Raw genomic sequence first — 18,879 nt, 5'->3', positions numbered from 1 at the left:
ATCATCACTCCATGAGTCTGAACTAAGTCACACTAACACGCTGCTATTAGACTGAAACAATCCACTTGATCTGAAAGATTCATTTACTAATCAGTCTTTTCTAGCTACACTTTCTAACTGATTTCTACAACATGTTCTTCATTCAAGTCTTACACCCTTAGAATCAGATCACACTCAAGCATTTGTTGTTTCTCATCTGGTTTTGTTTGGGAGACACTTCCTGTTTGATGCTGACCACATTGGTCACATACCTCTAGACAGACAGATAGATCTTTAACGTCATTATACACACCACAGGTACACACATGAACATAAATGACTCAGATAGCAACGATTAAAGCACAACTAAACAACAGTGTCTAAAAACAAAACAGTAATAAAGTACTAAGGTCCATAAGAATACTGCTCTAGATTACTGCATCATCCTCAGACCTGAACCTGACTCCAGACTCTCTGCAGCTCACAAGTCTTATGTCCTGAGGTATGAAGCTGTCCTGCACCTCAGGCTGCAGCACCTCCTGCCTGAGGCCAGCAGAGACAGAGTCCATGATGTGGACGTGTGCAGTCTCTGATGGGGACAGACAGTGTTTGGCTCCATGTCCTTGATGGAAGGAAGAGAAGTCCTGATGATCTTCTCTGCCGTCCTCACCACGTCCTCACCACGTCCTCACCACGTCCTCACCACGTCCTCGTCCTCTCTGGAGGTCCTTCCAGTCTGTAGCTGAACAGCTGACACACCATAGAGAGATGCTGTTGGTCAGTAAACTCTCTGTGGTGCTCTGGTAGAACGTGGTGAGGATGTGGGCAGGTAGATGTTTACTTCTCCTCCTGTGAAGGAATCAGAGATGAGGTGTTCTGGGTCCAGCATAGATTGTTTGTTATGTGCACCCCCAGGAACTTTCTACCACCTCCACTGCTGTGTTGTTAATTAACTCACTTCCTGGAGATGGAGGGAGGAGGAGCTCACCTGAGCAGGTGATCAAGCTTCATGAGAAGGTGAACAAAACAAACACAGACAGAAACGTGTGTGTGGAGTTTTCTTGGAGTGTGTCTCTCTCATGTGCTACCTCTCCAGGGGTAGCCCATGAGCACTGCAACCACCTTTGGTCCCTGTTTCAGTCTCTAAAACTAATGCAATGCATTTCTAGATTTTCATCATGTGGATAAGCAAATTATATTGCATTCAGAATGTACATTATAGCACAACGCTATATAACCCAAGATATTCACAATCACATACCATGGTATTAAGCAAGTCATTTATGTTTTATTAGGAACGAGTGTGAGTGACAAGAACACTGTGTTCCCTTCCTCTCCTCTCATGTTCTCCTTTTCTTCTTCTCTTATGTTCTCTTCCTCATCTTCTCCATTCTCTCCTTTGTCCTGACTCCTGGACTTCCCTTCCTCATCCTAAAAATAACTCAATGTTAATATTCCTGAACATGGAAGTGTTGAAATATTTTATGTAAACTTAGAACAAACCTCTACAGCCTTGATTTTGATGAGGAAACATTCATTTCTGTTGTTGTTCTTTTATCTGCTTTTTATTAATTATTTCACATATATTCTGTTGTTCTAATCTTTCATCCTAGCCTTTATTGTATTCTATATTATTATTTTATGAATCTTATTATTTAAGATTTTAGTTTTATTGCATTTCATTGTCTTCATTTCTATTCTTTTCTAGTTTCTGAGTAACAGGGATGAGTTGATTGAGTTTCATTGAAAAGAAGATTTTAAGCTCCAACAAACAGCTTTAAGTTACTAAATGAACACCTACATGGCATTAATGCAACAATATGTACTACTATAAAATAGAATTAGTGCATTTATGGATTGACAGATTTCTGTTTCCCTCCTGTCACATAATTAAATGACAACTTGAGTGGAAAAATAAGTCAGTCTTCTGCTGATTTTCCTTTTTGTCATTCCTAACACAAATAATAATGATAATGTTGAATAATATCTAAATCAGTGGATGACTAGAAAACTGTCAGTTACCATTAACTTTACTGGGCTTGCATTAACTTTGTTTGCCACCTGGCTTGTTTAATATTAGCTGACGTGCCACAAAGCAAGACATAGTTTAGTTATTTACAGAAAAAATTCTACATTATTAACTTGTTAAATTACCGTTTTATTCTTAGTGATTGACGTCAGCTCCGTGTTAACATGTAACTGTTTACTTTCCCGTGAAGGCCGGGACTAGTGGGTTTGGTCAAATGACTGTGATTGGCTGGATGGCTGTCAATCAATCTAACTTGACCAGTGGGATTTCATGTCTGGGGGACTGAGGTGTGCTCCATTTCAGGAAATCCCCGGTGTCGCGTACGTCAGTCCGCCCCTGTTCATTAATTTTTTATAAATTCCACATTTTACTCACTTTTGTTTCTACATACGAGAAGATTCTGTTTTTCAAGGGACAGTTGGAAACTCTAGACTCCATTAGAGGACCCGTGACTTCCGGTAATCGGAGCGGAAACGAAACTAAAGTTTGTTCAGACTCCATTTTGATTCAGAGTAGAAGGAGGAAAACTGAAGGTTGAAGCGAAGTGAGTGTTAATATTCTTCTTCTTCTTCTTCTTCTTCTTCTTCTTCTTCTTCATGTGGACTGTAGAGGGAAGAAGAGTCAGAATTTAACAGTTTGATTCAACCATTGAAACAAACTAGTGATTAATCAGTTGTAGTTCTGCTGCTTTTATTAAACTGCGTAGTTTGTGTTTTACTTCCTGTTCTCAGTCAGACTGACTCTGATATTATATTATATTATATTATATTATATTATATTATATTATATTATATTATATTATATCTGACCATTAATGGTTTATTTTCGGTACTGAGTACGTGTTTGTGTTCTTCTGTGTATTTCCTTCTACTGCTTTTATTTTAATTATAGATCGATGATAGAGACTGAAATGTGACCGTTGTAGCAGCAACGTACAGACACTCGACACCACACATAATGTATAACAAAAGACTAAAATCAACAATAAATGAAATAAAAAATAGAGAACTAAAAACTAAAATCTATACACAATATTTACAATATATATATTTAATATATAAAATATGTTTTTTGAAGTGTTGTTATTTTTTGTATATATTTTTTGCCACATTCCTGCGCTACTGTGACAAGGTAATGTCCCACACGTGGGATTAATAAACATGTCTTATGTCTACAAGAATTATAATATTATAATATAGGTGAATATTAAAATAAGTGAATATTAAAACATTAACCTGCAATGAAATGTGATGAATTTACCACCAATAACCAAACAACCATGTGAAAATTTACAAGAAAATCAGAAGTCCAGAGAGTCATCTGTCACACTCAGATCAGGCAGGGGCGCAACTACACAGTTTTCGGGGGGTATGCAACATCGATTTCGGCCCCCCCCCCGGCACAAAAAAAAAAAATGCATGTTTTAGTTAGGCTACCGAGGCAACAGATTTATTTACACATATTACACATTTACACATTTGTGTTAAAGATGATTAATAAATCAGTACATCTGATTTCACATCATGTAAGCAGCCACAAACCAGTCCCACCAGGATTTCCAGCCCCTTTTTGTTGTTTTCTTTACTTAAATCAAAAAGTCTAAACAGCTTAATAAGACAAAAACAAGGCAGACAGATTGAGAAACACTGTTTCCTTTTTATTTTCTGTAAGAATCTTAACATTAGTACTGGAGTGTAAAAACGTGTTACCCCAGTACTTAGTGAGGCGAGATAATTAACCAAAACAAACAATCAAAATGCTTAGCAGTCACCCATATGCACAATGCACTGAGGACAGTCCGCCCCGGTCGACAATCGCGACGGGGATGAGGGGGGCCACGGGTGAACCCCCGGAGAGGGCGCAGGGAGCACTCGGTCCACGCCCCCGGCAAGCGGCGAGGGCCGGAGCCGCGAGCCACCTTCGTCCCCGAGCCTTTCCAAGCCGGAGCCGGTCGCGGTGGTGTGTGAAAATGGCTGCGCGTGTCACTGCCACATAACAATTAATATCACAAACGATTTCTAAATCCTGACCTAGAACTGTGTGCATCAGCAAGAAATCACTACAATTTCCGTTTGCCTGACCAAACTAAGTTATGTTAGCTAGCAGCAGCACAGCAGCATCTAACGTTAGCCTTGTTTTCTGTGAAGTTATTTGTTTCATTGTAAGTTAGTTCATACCTGTTTCTGTCTTTCATCCATTTCATGATTTTCTGCCGCATTCCTTCAGACGCCTTCTCCTTTTCTTTTTTCCTCTTTCGATACTGAGCTCCTGACAACTTTTTTCCCTTCTCCATCTTTCTTCAATCACCACGTCAATCGCAGCGCCCCCCTCCCCACCTCCTCCCTCAACTGGGGCTTACAAGCACGAAAAGCCTTAAGGAGATTGAGGGCGCCCACCACAGTAACGTCGCTGATTATAGCAAATAGCAAATTTACCAGTGGCCAGGCCTTATATTTTAAACATATTTTGAGAATAGTCATGAGATAAAATCGCAAGAACATATATATATATATATAGGCCTACATATTATTTTGTCCCATCCTTGTTTTGGCGCCCCCCCTAGCGGTGCGCCCATATGCACCGCATATACTGCATACCCCCTTTTTGCGCCACTGAGATCAGGAATTGTACAGACTGATGACTTGAGAAAGATTTCCTGTAGAGTTCTTTGAGACGTTGCTCCGTTGTCTGAGTCTTATCTGGTGGAGAGGGTGGTCAGGGTTATCCATGATTGATAACAGATTGTTCAGAGTCCTCCTCTCCACCACTGATTCTAATGTTTCCTGTCTGCAGCCAATGATAGAGTCAGCCTTCCTGATGAGTTTGTTCAGTTTGTTGGTGTCACTGGTTGTAATGATGTTCCTCCAGCAGACCACAGCAGAGAAAAGGCTGCTGGCCTCAACAGACTGGTAGAAGATCTCCAGCATCTTGTTGTACACGTTGAAGGAGCTCATATTCCTCAGGAAATAGATCTGCTGCAGGCCTTCATATACATTATAGAATCATTTTACTGAACAGTTTAAAGCTCTTCTGAGTCTTTGAAACAACCAGGATGCCAGGACTCATAGAACATCAGTGTTTCCCTCAGTTTCCAGCTTTAGAAGAGGACGAGAAGACAGGACCGACCAAAATGTCCTCACTCTGATGGTAGAAAACACAAACTGGTCCTCACAAAGAGAGCTGCACCAGTGGCGCACACACACACACACACACACACACACACACACACACACACACACACCACATGACTTCCAGTAATCGGAGCAGAAACGAAGCTAAAGTTTGTTCAGACTCCATTTTGATTCAGAGTAGAAGGAGGAAAACTGAAGGCTGAAGCGAAGTGAGTGTTAATATTCTTCATCTTCTTCTTCTTCTTCTTCATGTGGACTGTAGAGGGAAGAAGAGTCAGAATTTAACAGTTTGATTCAACCATTGAAACAAACTAGTGATTAATCAGTTGTAGTTCTGCTGCTTTTATTAAACTGCGTAGTTTGTGTTTTACTTCCTGTTCTCAGTCAGACTGACTCTGATATTATATTATATTATATTATATTATATTATATATGACCATTAATGGTTTGTTTCGGTACTAAACGTGTTTGTGTTCTTCCGTGTATTTCATTCTACTGCTTTTATTTTGTATTTCCTGTGAAGTGTATTTATCATTTCCTGTGAAGTTTATTTTGAAAGGAACGTATCCGGATGTGATAACCGTTAATGACAGTAACGGAAGATGGAACAGAAACGATAATTCTCTGTTTGTGTTAAATAAATTATTGTGTTAGAGGTGAATGACTTTAATGATTTCTCCTGTTTCTAAGTGTTTTGAGTTCATCTTTTAAATAAGTTAGCTAACTGCGTTGTTAGCAGACAAATGTAGCATTAGCATCAACTGTCACTTTGAAGACTGCAGAGGGACCGTTGATGCTAATGCTAATGCTAACGGTTTTCCTTCTTTAGTTTGTTGGACTTTTCTGTTGCTTTGTTAAAGTTTCACTGAACTGAATGATTAATAAACATTATAGAATCATTTTACTCTTCCTTCAGTTTGAAGCTAAATTATCGAGTATTTTTATGCTAAGCTAACGGCTACTGATGCAGCTTTTTAAGCTAACTCTGTTCTAAAAGTCTGTCAGAGTTCATTTTTACTTTTTAAAGCTTAAACACGTTCCTGTGGTTTTCTGACCATATTCTAACATAAACAATTATTTATTTTAACTTTAATAAAAACTACAGTTCCCATCAGTCTCTGATCAACCTGGAGGACTGTAGCTAAAGTTGATGTAAACTCACTGAGTGTTTCTGGTTTACCTCTCAGACTGACTGAAGTCCAGAAGATGGAGGAAGAGGAGGACAGAGTCAGCTGTCTGTCTATGAAGAGTTATGACTCCAAAGATCAACCTCCAGACTTCAGAGAAGAACCTGGACCCTCAGACACAAAGTAAGAGAACTACTACTAACTTGTTCATGACTCATTTTAATCACTTCTGTCAGTTCCAGTTGATTTTCTGTCTCTGATGGTTGATTGAGTTTAACTGAAATGTATTTGTTATTCTAGCTGTTAACCAAAGTTTATTCAAGTAACAGTTATAAAATGAAGGTGGTCTTAAAGACTGCAGAGTCTCAGCTTTAATTTGAGAGTATTCACATCCAAACTGGAGGAAATCTGGAGGAATTAAAAACATTTTAATACACAATCCTCTGTTTTCAGGGACTGGAGTGATTGGACAGATTCACTCAGTCATAAATAAAATGCTCATTTTTAACCCTCGGGCTCCTGCAGGTGTTTTCCTGTGGGTTGATCTGTAGCTTGCTTGGGTTCTGATGCAGGTGGGGCAGCTAACCCTTCCTGTCCCGGTTGCTGTCCCTCCGTGCTGTCCACTGTCTCTCCAGTTGTCACCAAGCTTTCCTGGTCATCACCCAGCCTGTTCCTCTGAGTCACTGGTCACTCCTACAAATTTTCCTTCTTCCTTCTTTCCTTCTTACATCGTCTTAAATGAAGAATAAGAAATGTGTGTGTGTAGTTTTCCTGGAGTGTGTCTCTTTAAAGACTTGTTGGTCCTGATTCATCTCAGACTGACTCCATTAGAGGAGGACGAGAAGACAGGACCGGCCAAAATGTCCTCACTCTGATGGTAGAAAACACAAACTGGTCCTCACAAAGAGAGCTGCACCAGTGCGCGTGCGCATGCGCACACACACACACACACACACACACACACACACACACACACACACACACACACACCACATGACTTCCGGTAAACGGAGCAGAAACGAAACTACAGTTTGTTCAGACTCCATTTTGATTCAGAGGAGAAGGAGGAAAACTGAAGGTTGAAGCGAAGTGAGTGTTAATATTCTTCTTCTTGTTCTTCTTCTTCTTCTTCTTCTTCTTCATGTGGACTGTAGAGGGAAGAAGAGTCAGAATTTAACAGTTTGATTCAACCATTGAAACAAACTAGTGATTAATCAGTTGTAGTTCTGCTGCTTTTATTAAACTGCGTAGTTTGTGTTTTACTTCCTGTTCTCAGTCAGACTGACTCTGATAGAATCAGAATCAGCTTTAATGTCCATGTGTGTGTGCTCATACAGGGAATTTGACTCCGGTAACTTTTGCTCTCTTCTACAGAAACACACAGAACTTAAATAAGTGTAAAAAATAAATATCAAACTGTACACATAAAATAAAATAAAATACAAAAACTAAAAATAGAGATAAAGGATAAGAGCAGATATATTCAACTATCCAGAGGTTTGTTCACTGAGTAAATCCAGTTAATGTAGAGTTATTGTTCATTGTTCATGTGGATGGTCTCACACTCTGTGACTGCTCAGAGTTCATCAGAGCCACAGCCCGGGGGAAGAAACTGTCCTTGTGACGGGTGGTTTTGGCGTACAGTGCTCTGTAACGCCGGCCTGAGGGGAGGAGTCTAAACAGGTTGTGACCAGGGTGTGAGGGGTCTGTGGAGATGTTACTGGCCCACTTCCTGGTCCTGGACTGGTACAGGTCCTGGATGGAGGGAAGGTCGGTACCAATGATCCTCTCTGCAGACCTGACTGTTCTCTGCAGTCTGTCCCTGTCATGTCTGGTGGTGGATCCAAACCAGACCATGATGGACGTGGTCAGGACAGACTGGAAATTTTCCTTCTTTCCTTCTTACATCGTCTTAAATGAAGAATAAGAAATGTGTGTGTGTAGTTTTCTTGGAGTGTGTCTCTTTAAAGACTTGTTGGTCCTGATTCATCTCAGACTGACTCCATTAGAGGAGGACGAGAAGACAGGACCGGCCAAAATGTCCTCACTCTGATGGTAGAAAACACAAACTGGTCCTCACAAAGAGAGCTGCACCAGTGCGCGTGCGCGTGCGCACACACACACACACACACACACACACACACACCACATGACTTCCGGTAAACGGAGCAGAAACGAAACTACAGTTTGTTCAGACTCCATTTTGATTCAGACTAGAAGGAGGAAAACTGAAGGTTGAAGGGAGGTGAGAGTTAATCTTCTTCTTCTTCTTCTTCTTCTTCTTCTTCTTCTTCTTCTTCATGTGGACTGTAGAGGGAAGAAGAGTCAGAATTTAACAGTTTGATTCAACCATTGAAACAAACTAGTGATTAATCAGTTGTAGTTCTGCTGCTTTTATTAAACTGCGTAGTTTGTGTTTTACTTCCTGTTCTCAGTCAGACTGACTCTGATAGAATCAGAATCAGCTTTAATGTCCATGTGTGTGTGTTCATACAGGGAATTTGACTCCGGTAACTTTTGCTCTCTTCTACAGAAACACACAGAACTTAAATAAGTGTAAAAAATAAATATCAAACTGTACACATAAAATAAAATAAAATACAAAAAGTAAAAATAGAGATAAAGGATAAGAGCAGATATATTCAACTATCCAGAGGTTTGTTCACTGAGTAAATCCAGTTAATGTAGAGTTATTGTTCATTGTTCAATTCAATTCAATTCAATTTTATTTATATAGCGTCAATAACAATACAAATCGTCTCAAGACGCTTTACAAAAACCCGGCCTGAAACCCCCAGAGCAAGCCTGAAGGCAACGGTGGCAAGGAAAAACTCCCTTTTAACAGGAAGAAACCTCGAGCAGAACCCAGCTCATATGGAGGGACCCATCTGCCTAAGGCCAGCCGGGTACAGACAGAAGAAAGAGAGAAGAGAACAGCAAGATAAACATCCATCTGTCATAGATACACATATCTGACTAAAGTGTACATGTGGAATCTTATGATACAAACTGATGATGTTACATGACAGTTTGAAAATGGAAGAGGAATCATAGGCAGGTTGGAGAATTGTTCATTCAGGTAGGAGTGGATAACTGCAGGATTCCATGAAGACTGGGCAGGCTGATGAGACCACGACAACAGATGTAGTATAGAGCTCCACAGGAAACGCACAACTCCAGGCCAGAGATACTCACAAGAAGAGGGGGGAAGAGGGGGGAAGGGGGGTGGGAAGGGGGGTGGGACACACACAGCAGTAAACATTCTACATAGTAATAGCACAGAATTGTATGACTAGTAGTAGATAGGAAATTAGAGGGCAAGAGCTCTGTGCCAGAGAAACGAAAGTGGAGGATGCGAGAGAGGAGAGAGAAGAAAGAAGGAGGACATGTGTTTGGTGCATCGTCCCCCAGCAGCCTAGGCCTATAGCAGCATAACTAAGGGATGGTTTAGTCCAGCCCTAACTATAAGCTTGATCAAAAAGGAAAGTCTTAAGCCTGACCTTAAAAATAGAGAGAGTGTCTGCCACCTGAACCCAAACTGGGAGCTGGTTCCACAGGAGAGGAGCCTGATAGCTGAAAGCTCTACCTCCCATTCTACTTTTTGAAATTCTAGGAACCACAAGTAGGCCTGCACTTTCAGACCGAAGTGATCTGCTGGGATGATATGGTACAATAAGGTCTTTAAGATACGATGGAGCTAGGCCTTTAAGGGCCTTGTATGTAAGGAGGAGGATTTTAAATTCTATTCTAGACTTTAAAGGGAGCCAGTGAAGAGAAGCTAAAACTGGAGTAATATGATCTCTCTTGCTAATTCCTGTCAATGCTCTTGCTGCAGCATTTTGAATCAACTGGAGGCTTTTTAAAGAGCTATTTGGAGCCAGACAGTAATGAATTACAGTAATCCAGTCTGGACGACACAAATGCATGAACTAGTTTTTCAGCATCACTCTGAGACAGGATGTTCCTAATTTTGACGATATTACGCAGGTGAAAGAAGGCAGTCCTGGTCACTTGCTTTATGTGACATTTAAAGGACATATCCTCATCAAATATAACACCAAGGTTTTTCACAGTAGTACTGGAGGCCAAGGTAATGCCATCCAAAGACACCATGTGATTAGATAATGAATCTCTGAGATGCTTAGGACCAAATACAATAACTTCTGTTTTGTCTGAGTTTAAGAGTAGGAAATTACAGGTCATCCAAGCCTTTATGTCTTTAAGGCATGCTTGGAGTTTAACCAACTGATTAGTTTCATCTGATTTCATGGATAAATATAGCTGGGTGTCGTCTGCATAGCAATGAAAGTTTATGCCATGTTTTCTAATAATCTTGCCTAATGGCAACATGTATAACGTGAAGAGTATTGGTCCTAGCACAGAACCCTGAGGAACTCCATAACTTACTTTTGTATAAGTAGAGGAATCATTATTGACATGAACAAACTGGAATCTGTCAGACAGATAGGATTCAAACCAGTCTAATGCAGTTCCTTTAATCTTGACCTCACTTTCAAGTCTCTGTAGTAAAATATTATGATCAATAGTGTCAAATGCAGCACTAAGATCTAGCAGAACAAGTATAGAGACAAGTCCACTGTCTGAAGCCATGAGGAGATCATTGGTAACTTTAACCAAAGCTGTTTCTGTACTATGATGAACTCTAAAACCTGACTGAAACTCTTCAAACAGACCATTCTTGTTTAAGTGGTCACACAACTGATTAGCAACAACTTTTTCTAGAATTTTGGAAATAAAAGGAAGGTTGGAGATTGGTCTATAGTTGGCTAAAACATCTGGATCTAGAGTGGCTTTCTTGAGTAAGGGCTTAATTACAGCAATCTTAAAAGACTGAGGCACATATCCTGTTAATAAAGATAAATTTATCTGGTTCAATATGGAGGTGTTAATTAATGGAAAAACTTCTTTGAGCAATTTAGTTGGGATTGGATCTAGAAGACAGGTTGATGGTTTAGATGCGTTAATTGTTGAAGAGAGCTCAAGAAGATCTACTGGGGAGAAGGATTCCAGATATTGATAAGGTCTTACAAAAGTTTCTAATGTCGCTGTACTTGCATCTTTAACAGCTGTTGGAAGGATGCCTTGAATGTTTTCTCTAATGCCAACAATTTTATTAGTAAAGAAGCTCATGAAGTCATTACTACTGAGGGCTAAAGGAATAGATGGCTCAACAGAGCTGTGGCTCTTTGTCAGCCTGGCTACAGTGCTGAAAAGAAATCTGGGCTTGTTCTTGTTTTCTTCTATTAATGATGAATAATATGCTGTTCTAATACTACTGAGAGCTTTTTTATAAGTTGTTAAACTATCTTTCCAGGCTATGCGAGCTTCTTCAGAATTAGTGGAATGCCAAATTCTTTCTAGCTTTCGGGCTGCCTGTTTTAAACAGCGCAACTGTGAATTATACCATGGAGCTAGCCTCCTCCCATTCATGACCTTCTTTTTCAGAGGAGCAACTAAGTTTAAAGTTGAACTAAGCGATGCTGCAGTGCCATCGACAAAATAATCTATTAGTGCAGGGGTTAAATTGTGGTTGCTGTCGTCCACAACATTGGTACATGGCACTGAGGTAAATAAAGAAGGAATTAATTCTTTATATCTAGTTACAGCATTGTCAGACAAACATCTACTGTAATGAAATGTCTTTTCAGTTCCTGTGTAATCCATTATTGCAAATTCAAAGGTTATGAGGAAATGATCAGACAAAAGAGGGTTATGAGTAAATACTATTAAACCTTCAGTTTCTATGCCATATGTTAGGACAAGATCTAAGGTGTGATTAAAACTGTGAGTTGATCCGTTTACGTTCTGAGAAAAGCCAATTGAATCTAATAATGATGTAAATGAGTAGCTAAGGCTGTCACTGACAACATCAACATGGATGTTAAAGTCACCTACTATAATGACTTGATCTGTTCTAAGAACTAAATCACATAAAAACTCAGAGAATTCAGCTAAAAACTCAGAATAAGGAGCAGGTGGGCGATACACCACAACAAAAAGAATTGGTTTTTGTATTTTCTGTTCTGGATGGGGAAGACTAAGAGTAAGACTTTCAAATGAATTAAAGCTCTCCTTAGGTCTAGGATTAATAGATAAATCAGAGTGGAAGATTGCTGCCCCTCCTCCTCCTCTACCTGTGCTTCTAGGAATATGATAATTACTATGACTGGGTGGAGTAGACTCATTTAAACTAACATATTCATCATCCTGCAGCCACGTTTCAGTCAAACTAAATAGATCAATCTGATGATCAGTTATCAGATCATTCACTAAAAGACATTTAGATGAGAGAGATCTGACATTTAAAAGACCACATTTAATTTTCCTATTCTTCTGTTCTACCAATGAACTTGTACTGATTTGTATCAGGTTCCTATGAGAAACTCCTCTTTTGTTATTTATTGGTTTAAATAATCTGGGAGCAGACAGAACATCTATAGAGTTGATAGAGTTTAGGGTGTGAGACAGTCCTAGAGAAGCGGCAGAGAAGTGTGTAAGACTACAACTCCTCCTCCTGGTCTGAACTCTGGGTTGTCATGGTTTCGGGAGGTTAATAAAATCGGCCATATTCCTAGAGATGAGAGCAGCACCCGCTAAAGTTGGGTGGATGCCATCTCGCCTAATCAGACCAGGCTTTCCCCAGAAAGTGTGCCAATTGTCAATGAAGGCCACGTTGTTTTCTGGACACCACCTAGATAACCAGCGATGGAATGACGACGTGCGACTAAACATGTCATCATTGGTCAGGTTGGGCAGGGGACCAGAGAAAACTACGGAGTCCGACATAGTTTTAGCAAACTTACACACCGATTCCACATTAAGTTTTGTGACCTCCGATTGACGTAACCGGGTGTCGTTACTGCCGACGTGAATAACAATTTTACTGTATTTAACCTTAGCCTTAGCCAGCAGTTTGAGGTAAGATTTAGTGTCGCCCGCTCTGGCCCCTGGAATGCATCTAACTATGGTCGCTGGTTTCTCTATCTTCACGTTCCGCAAAATAGAGTCGCCAATCACCAGAGTTGGTTTCTCAGCGGGTGTGTCGCTGAGTGGAGAAAATCGGTTGGAGACGTGAAGGGGTTGGTGGTGCTCCACGGGCCTTGTGGGACTATGCTTCCTTCGAACCGTCACCCAGCCGCCCTGGTTTCCCGGCTGCTCGGGAGCTGTCGGGGGACAGCTAACTGGAGCTATGCTAACAGGAGCTATGCTAACAGGAGCTATGCTAACAGGAGCTACTCTTGGTCGGTCCGCACCGGCTACAGGGCCCTGGCTAGCTGCTGGTTGTTTTTCAATGGTGCGGAACCGTGCTTCCAATTCGGAAAGCCTCGCCTCCAGTGCTACGAATAAACTACATTTGTTACACATACCATTACCACTAAAGGAGGCAGAGGAGTAACTAAACATGTGGCACGAGATGCAGGAGAGAGAAGAGGAAGCAGAGGGAGAAGCCATGGTTAATTCGCTAACGTTAGCAGACAAAGTTGATTAGAAGAGAGAGTGTGTGGTTCAAAAAGTAGCTATAGAGGACAGGTGGTTGAAGATACGTAAGAATTCCCCGCAATAAACAGAACGTTTTTTGGAATTTGAGCGACGCTAACACTCTGTAAACAGCAATACCACACGGTGCAGAAGCAGGAAATGACGCAATACGCTTACTCACGTGACGCTCGGAGGAGTTGCAGACATTGTTCATGTGGATGGTCTCACACTCTGTGACTGCTCAGAGTTCATCAGAGCGACAGCCCGGGGGAAGAAACTGTCTTTGTAACGGGTGGTCTTGGCGTACAGTGCTCTGTAACGCCGGCCTGAGGGGAGGAGTCTAAACAGGTTGTGACCAGGGTGTGAGGGGTCTGTGGTGATGTTACTGGCCCACTTCCTGGTCCTGGACTGGTACAGGTCCTGGATGGAGGGAAGGTCGGTACCAATGGTCCTCTCTGCAGACCTGACTGTTCTCTGCAGTCTGTCCCTGTCATGTCTGGTGGTGGATCCAAACCAGACCATGATGGACGTGGTCAGGACAGACTGGACTATTTATATTATATTATTACTGAACACGTGTTTGTGTTCTTCCGTGTATTTCCTTCTACTGCTTTTATTTTGTATTTCCTGTGAAGTGTATTTATTATTTCCTGTGAAGTTTATTTTGAAAGGATCGTATCCGGATGTGATAACCGTTAATGACAGTAACGGAAGATGGAACAGAAACGATAATTCTCTGTGTTTGTGTTAAATTAAATTATTGTGTTAGAGCTGAATGACTTTAATGATTTCTCCTGTTTCTAAGTGTTTTGAGTTCATCTTTTAAATAAGTTAGCTAACTGCGTTGTTAGCAGACAAATGTAGCATTAGCATCAACTGTCACTTTGAAGACTGCAGAGGGACCGTTGATGCTAATGCTAATGCTAACGGTTTTCCTTCTTTAGATTGTTGGACTTTTCTGTTGCTTTGTTAAAGTTTCACTGAACTGAATGATTAATAAACATTATAGAATCATTTTACTCTTCTCTTCCTTCAGTTTGAAGCTAAATTATCGAGTATTTTTATGCTAAGCTAACGGCTACTGACGCAGCTTTTTAAGCTAACTCTGTTCTAAAAGTCTGTCAGAGTTCATTTTTACTTTTTAAAGCTTAAACACGTTCCTGTGGTTTTCTGACCATATTCTAACATAAACAAGTATTTATTTTAACTTTAATAAAACTACAGTTCCCATCAGTCTCTGATCAACCTGGAGGACTGTAACTGAAGTTGATGTAAACTCACTGAGTGTTTCTGGTTTACCTCTCAGACTGACTGAAGTCCAGAAGATGGAGGAAGAGGAGGACAGAGTCAGCTGTCTGTCTATGAAGAGTTATGACTCCAAAGATCAACCTCCAGACTTCAGAGAAGAACCTGGACCCTCAGACACAAAGTAAGAGACTGTTTCTACTGTAAACTGACCTGATGGAAGATGATGATTTTAGGATGAAGCAGAAATGTTCTGCTGAAAGATTTCTAGTCATGATGCAGATGTTTTAGTGCAGGTAGGTAAGATCCTAGTCTGGGTTTTAGAACCAGGAAGTACTGATGGTATTTCTGTAGTAAAACACCTGAGAACCTCCATTTCAGAATGTCCACTCATCAATATTCAGATATATTTGTCCTAATGTTGAAGTGTGTAAAGATGTTCAGCTGGGCTACTAGTGGATGGATTGAACTGCAGTTTTCTCCTCCTCCCATAGTCAGTGTGTAGCAACTAGCCAGTATAGTTAGAATGTGATCTTTATCTGATCAATACTCCCTATCAGTCCAGTTCACTATCAGTAACACTTCTTAGACTCTTCTAAGCTCAGTTCAGACTGAACTAACTCAAGATAAAACAGTGAAGGACATAATCAGCTCTCTTTGATGGAAGGCTTTTACTGTGAAGTCTCTGCAGGAAGTGTTGAGTTTGTATTAACAGCAAACGGCAGGTAGATGACTCAGTGTTTAATAAGACAGCCAGATAGGAAAAGCAGTTGATTGGTGTTGATGAAAGCAGGAGAGTTGAAATCAAAGGAAGTCAATTCAAACTGTTCCTGTTCTCTGTGAGCGTCTGAGCTTCTGGACAGTGATGTCAAATGTTGACAATCTGCAAATGATTTTAGTGATGAAGAAATGTGTTGACAGAGAGAGGAAGAGGAGTCCTGTTTCTGTGGAGGAGCAGCTGTCCTGCTGTGCTTTGTGTCAGGACGTCCTGAAGGATCCAGTCTCTAGCAGCTGTGGACACTGGTTCTGCAGACAGTGCATCACCTCATACTGGGACCAGTCTGCTTCATCAGGAGACTCCTCCTGTCCCCAGCGTGGAAACAGATCCAGAACAAGTAAGACTGTACATCTGTCTGCTGATGGACTCTTGATAAAATCATTTCTTAGTTTCCTACAGTTTTATTTATTCTCTTTTCTTTCCCTGCACTTCACATACCAGCCTTATTTTACTCATAACTGAGCTTTGTTAATTACTGCTGATATAAATTAATCTGTTCCTGTTGTGACCAGCCACTAAGAGGCTTTTATTGTGAAACAGCCAGAGGAAATGTTTGTCACCTGATTAGCAGTATTTTGTTGTTAGTGCAGTTAAAAACAAGAGATGAACATATTGCTCATCATTTTATCAGTGGATCAGTCTTAAATATTACAGAGAGGAAGGAACAACCACAGTGAGCTGTTAGATGAAGAGCTGCAGACGAGCTGCCTCTGCTGTCAATCAAACACTGACACGCCCCCTCAGAGGCTGATAGAACAAAGAGCATTTCTAATGGTTCCTCTAAAAATGAGTTATTATGAGAAGAAAAAACTCTTTACAAAACATTTAAAGTCAGTTTTCTGTTCTTTGTGGCTTCAAACAGAGATGACTGTTTTCTTTCTGTCTCACGTTTGTTCTTCTTTCCAGCTGATGTTGGTCTGCAGGAGGTTTTAGATGAACATAAGATCAGTCTGAGGAGGAGATGTGAACGTGTGACTGAAGGAAGTGATGTAATAGGAAGTGGAACCCTCCTCAACAGGATCTACACTGAGCTCTACATCACAGAGGGACAGAGTGAAGAGGTTAATACCCAACATGAGGTGAAGCAGCTTGAGACAGCTTCCAAGATGAAGGCCCTCCATGACACTCCAATCAAGTGCCACCACATCTTTAAAGCCTTACCTGACCAACAGAGACACATCAGAGTGGTTCTGACCAACGGCGTCGCTGGTGTTGGAAAAACCTTCTCAGTGCAGAAGTTCACTCTGGACTGGGCCGAGGGTTTGGAAAACCAAGATGTCAGTGTGGTGATTGTGCTTTCGTTCAGGGAGCTGAACTTGATCAAAGATGAGCAGTACAGTCTTCTCAGGCTGCTCCATGTTTTCCATCCAACATTACAGAAGGTCACAGCAGAGGAGCTGGCTGTCTGTAAACTTTTGTTCATCTTTGACGGCCTGGATGAAAGCAGACTTTCATTGGACTTCAACAACAGTGAGGTTGTGTCTGATGTCACACAGAAGGCATCAGTCAACGTGCTGCTGACAAACCTCATCAAGGGGAAACTGCTTCCCTCGGCTCTGGTCTGGATCACTTCCCGACCTGCAGCAGCCAATCAGATCCCTCCTACATGTGTTGACAGGCTAACAGAAGTACGAGGCTTCACTGACGCCCAGAAGGAGGAGTACTTCAGGAGGAGGTTCAGTGATGAAGAGCTGTCCAGCAGAATCATCTCCCACATCAAGGCATCCAGGAGCCTCCACATCCTGTGTGGAGTCCCAGTCTTCTGCTGGATCACTGCTACAGTTCTGGAGCACATGTTGACTACAGAGCAGAGAGGAGAGCTGCCCAAGACCCTGACTGACATGTACTCACACTTTGTGATGGTTCAGACAAAGAGGAAGAAGAACAAGTACCATGAGGGACATGAGACGAGTCCACAGGAGCTGACGGGGGCTGACAGGGAAGTTCTTCTGAAGCTGGGGAGGCTGGCGTTAGAACATCTGCAGAAAGGAAACATCATGTTCTACCAAGAAGACCTGGAGCTCTGTGGTCTTGATGTGACAGAGGCCTCAGTGTACTCGGGAGTTTGTACAGAGATCTTCAAAAGAGAGAGTGTGATCTTCCAGAAATCAGTCTACTGCTTTGTTCATCTGAGCGTTCAGGAGTTTCTGGCTGCAGTCTACATGATCCACTGTTACACCAACAAGAAGACAGAGGTGGTGAAGGACTTCCTGGGGATAGACCGGTGGTATACCAACTATGTGGATGACTTCCTGTATGGAGCCATGGAGAAATCCCTGCGCAGTATAAATGGTCACCTGGACCTGTTAGTTCGCTTCCTTCATGGCCTCTCTCTGGAGTCCAACCAGAGACTCTTAGGAGGTCTGCTGGGTCAGACAGAGAACAGTCCAGAAATCATCCAGAGAGCCATCAACAAGCTGAAGAAGATGAACACTGATGAAATCTCTCCTGACAGAAGCATCAACATCTTCCACTGTCTGATGGAGATGAACGACCTCTCAGTTCATCAGGAGATCCAAGAGTTCCTGAAGTCAGAGAACAGATCAGAAAAACTCTCTGAGATCCACTGCTCAGCTCTGGCCTACATGCTGCAGATGTCAGAGGAGGTTCTGGATGAGTTGGACCTGGAGAAGTACAACACATCAGAGGAGGGACGACAGAGACTGATCCCAGCTGTGAGGAACTGCAGAAAGGCTCGGTGAGTCCTGATCAGAGGATTTTTCGTTGTCGGTCATTTTGACTGACAAGGTCATAAAAATTCCGTCATAATCTATTTTTACCCGTCACTTTAATTTTTTAAAATGATAATAATAACTTTAAGTTTTCAGAACAGTAGGCTACCTATTTACTTTAAATGGTAACCAAAAAAAAAAAAAGAGCAAAGGGGATGATGACATGGCTCAGACTGAGGCTCAGAGGCAGAAGGAAGGAAATATGAGGAAATACGGATAACATTTTCAGTCGCATTAAACAAAAATTACAGCAAAGACCGTGGAGCTAACACAACCGCGTCATCATAACACAGCGGTTATGGAAATAAAATTAGAACGCCAGTAATTTGAATTAAATTGTAATAACGTTACACACGAC

General features: G+C 41.3%; 2 protein-coding genes across 5 annotated transcripts in view; both read left to right on the top strand.

The window, feature by feature from the left end:
- The window catches only part of LOC311503225 (uncharacterized protein), a 300,665-nt gene that overhangs the window by 274,330 nt on the left and 7,456 nt on the right, over positions 1–18,879 (top strand). The gene's annotated exons all lie outside the window — the stretch shown is intronic.
- The window catches only part of LOC311503228 (NACHT, LRR and PYD domains-containing protein 12-like), a 112,852-nt gene continuing 108,297 nt past the window's right edge, over positions 14,325–18,879 (top strand). The window contains exon 1 of the mRNA XM_084565832.1: positions 14,325–15,195. Within this exon, the coding sequence (XP_084421958.1) occupies positions 15,092–15,195 (104 nt within the window). The 5' untranslated portion in view covers positions 14,325–15,091. The remainder of the gene's footprint in view (positions 15,196–18,879) is intronic.

Source organism: Chelon labrosus (assembly GCF_963514085.1).
Source record: "Chelon labrosus genome assembly, chromosome: 18".
Taxonomy (NCBI): domain Eukaryota; kingdom Metazoa; phylum Chordata; class Actinopteri; order Mugiliformes; family Mugilidae; genus Chelon; species Chelon labrosus.
Note: the sequence above shows the minus strand (reverse complement) of the source record. Positions and strands in the feature narration are given on the sequence as shown.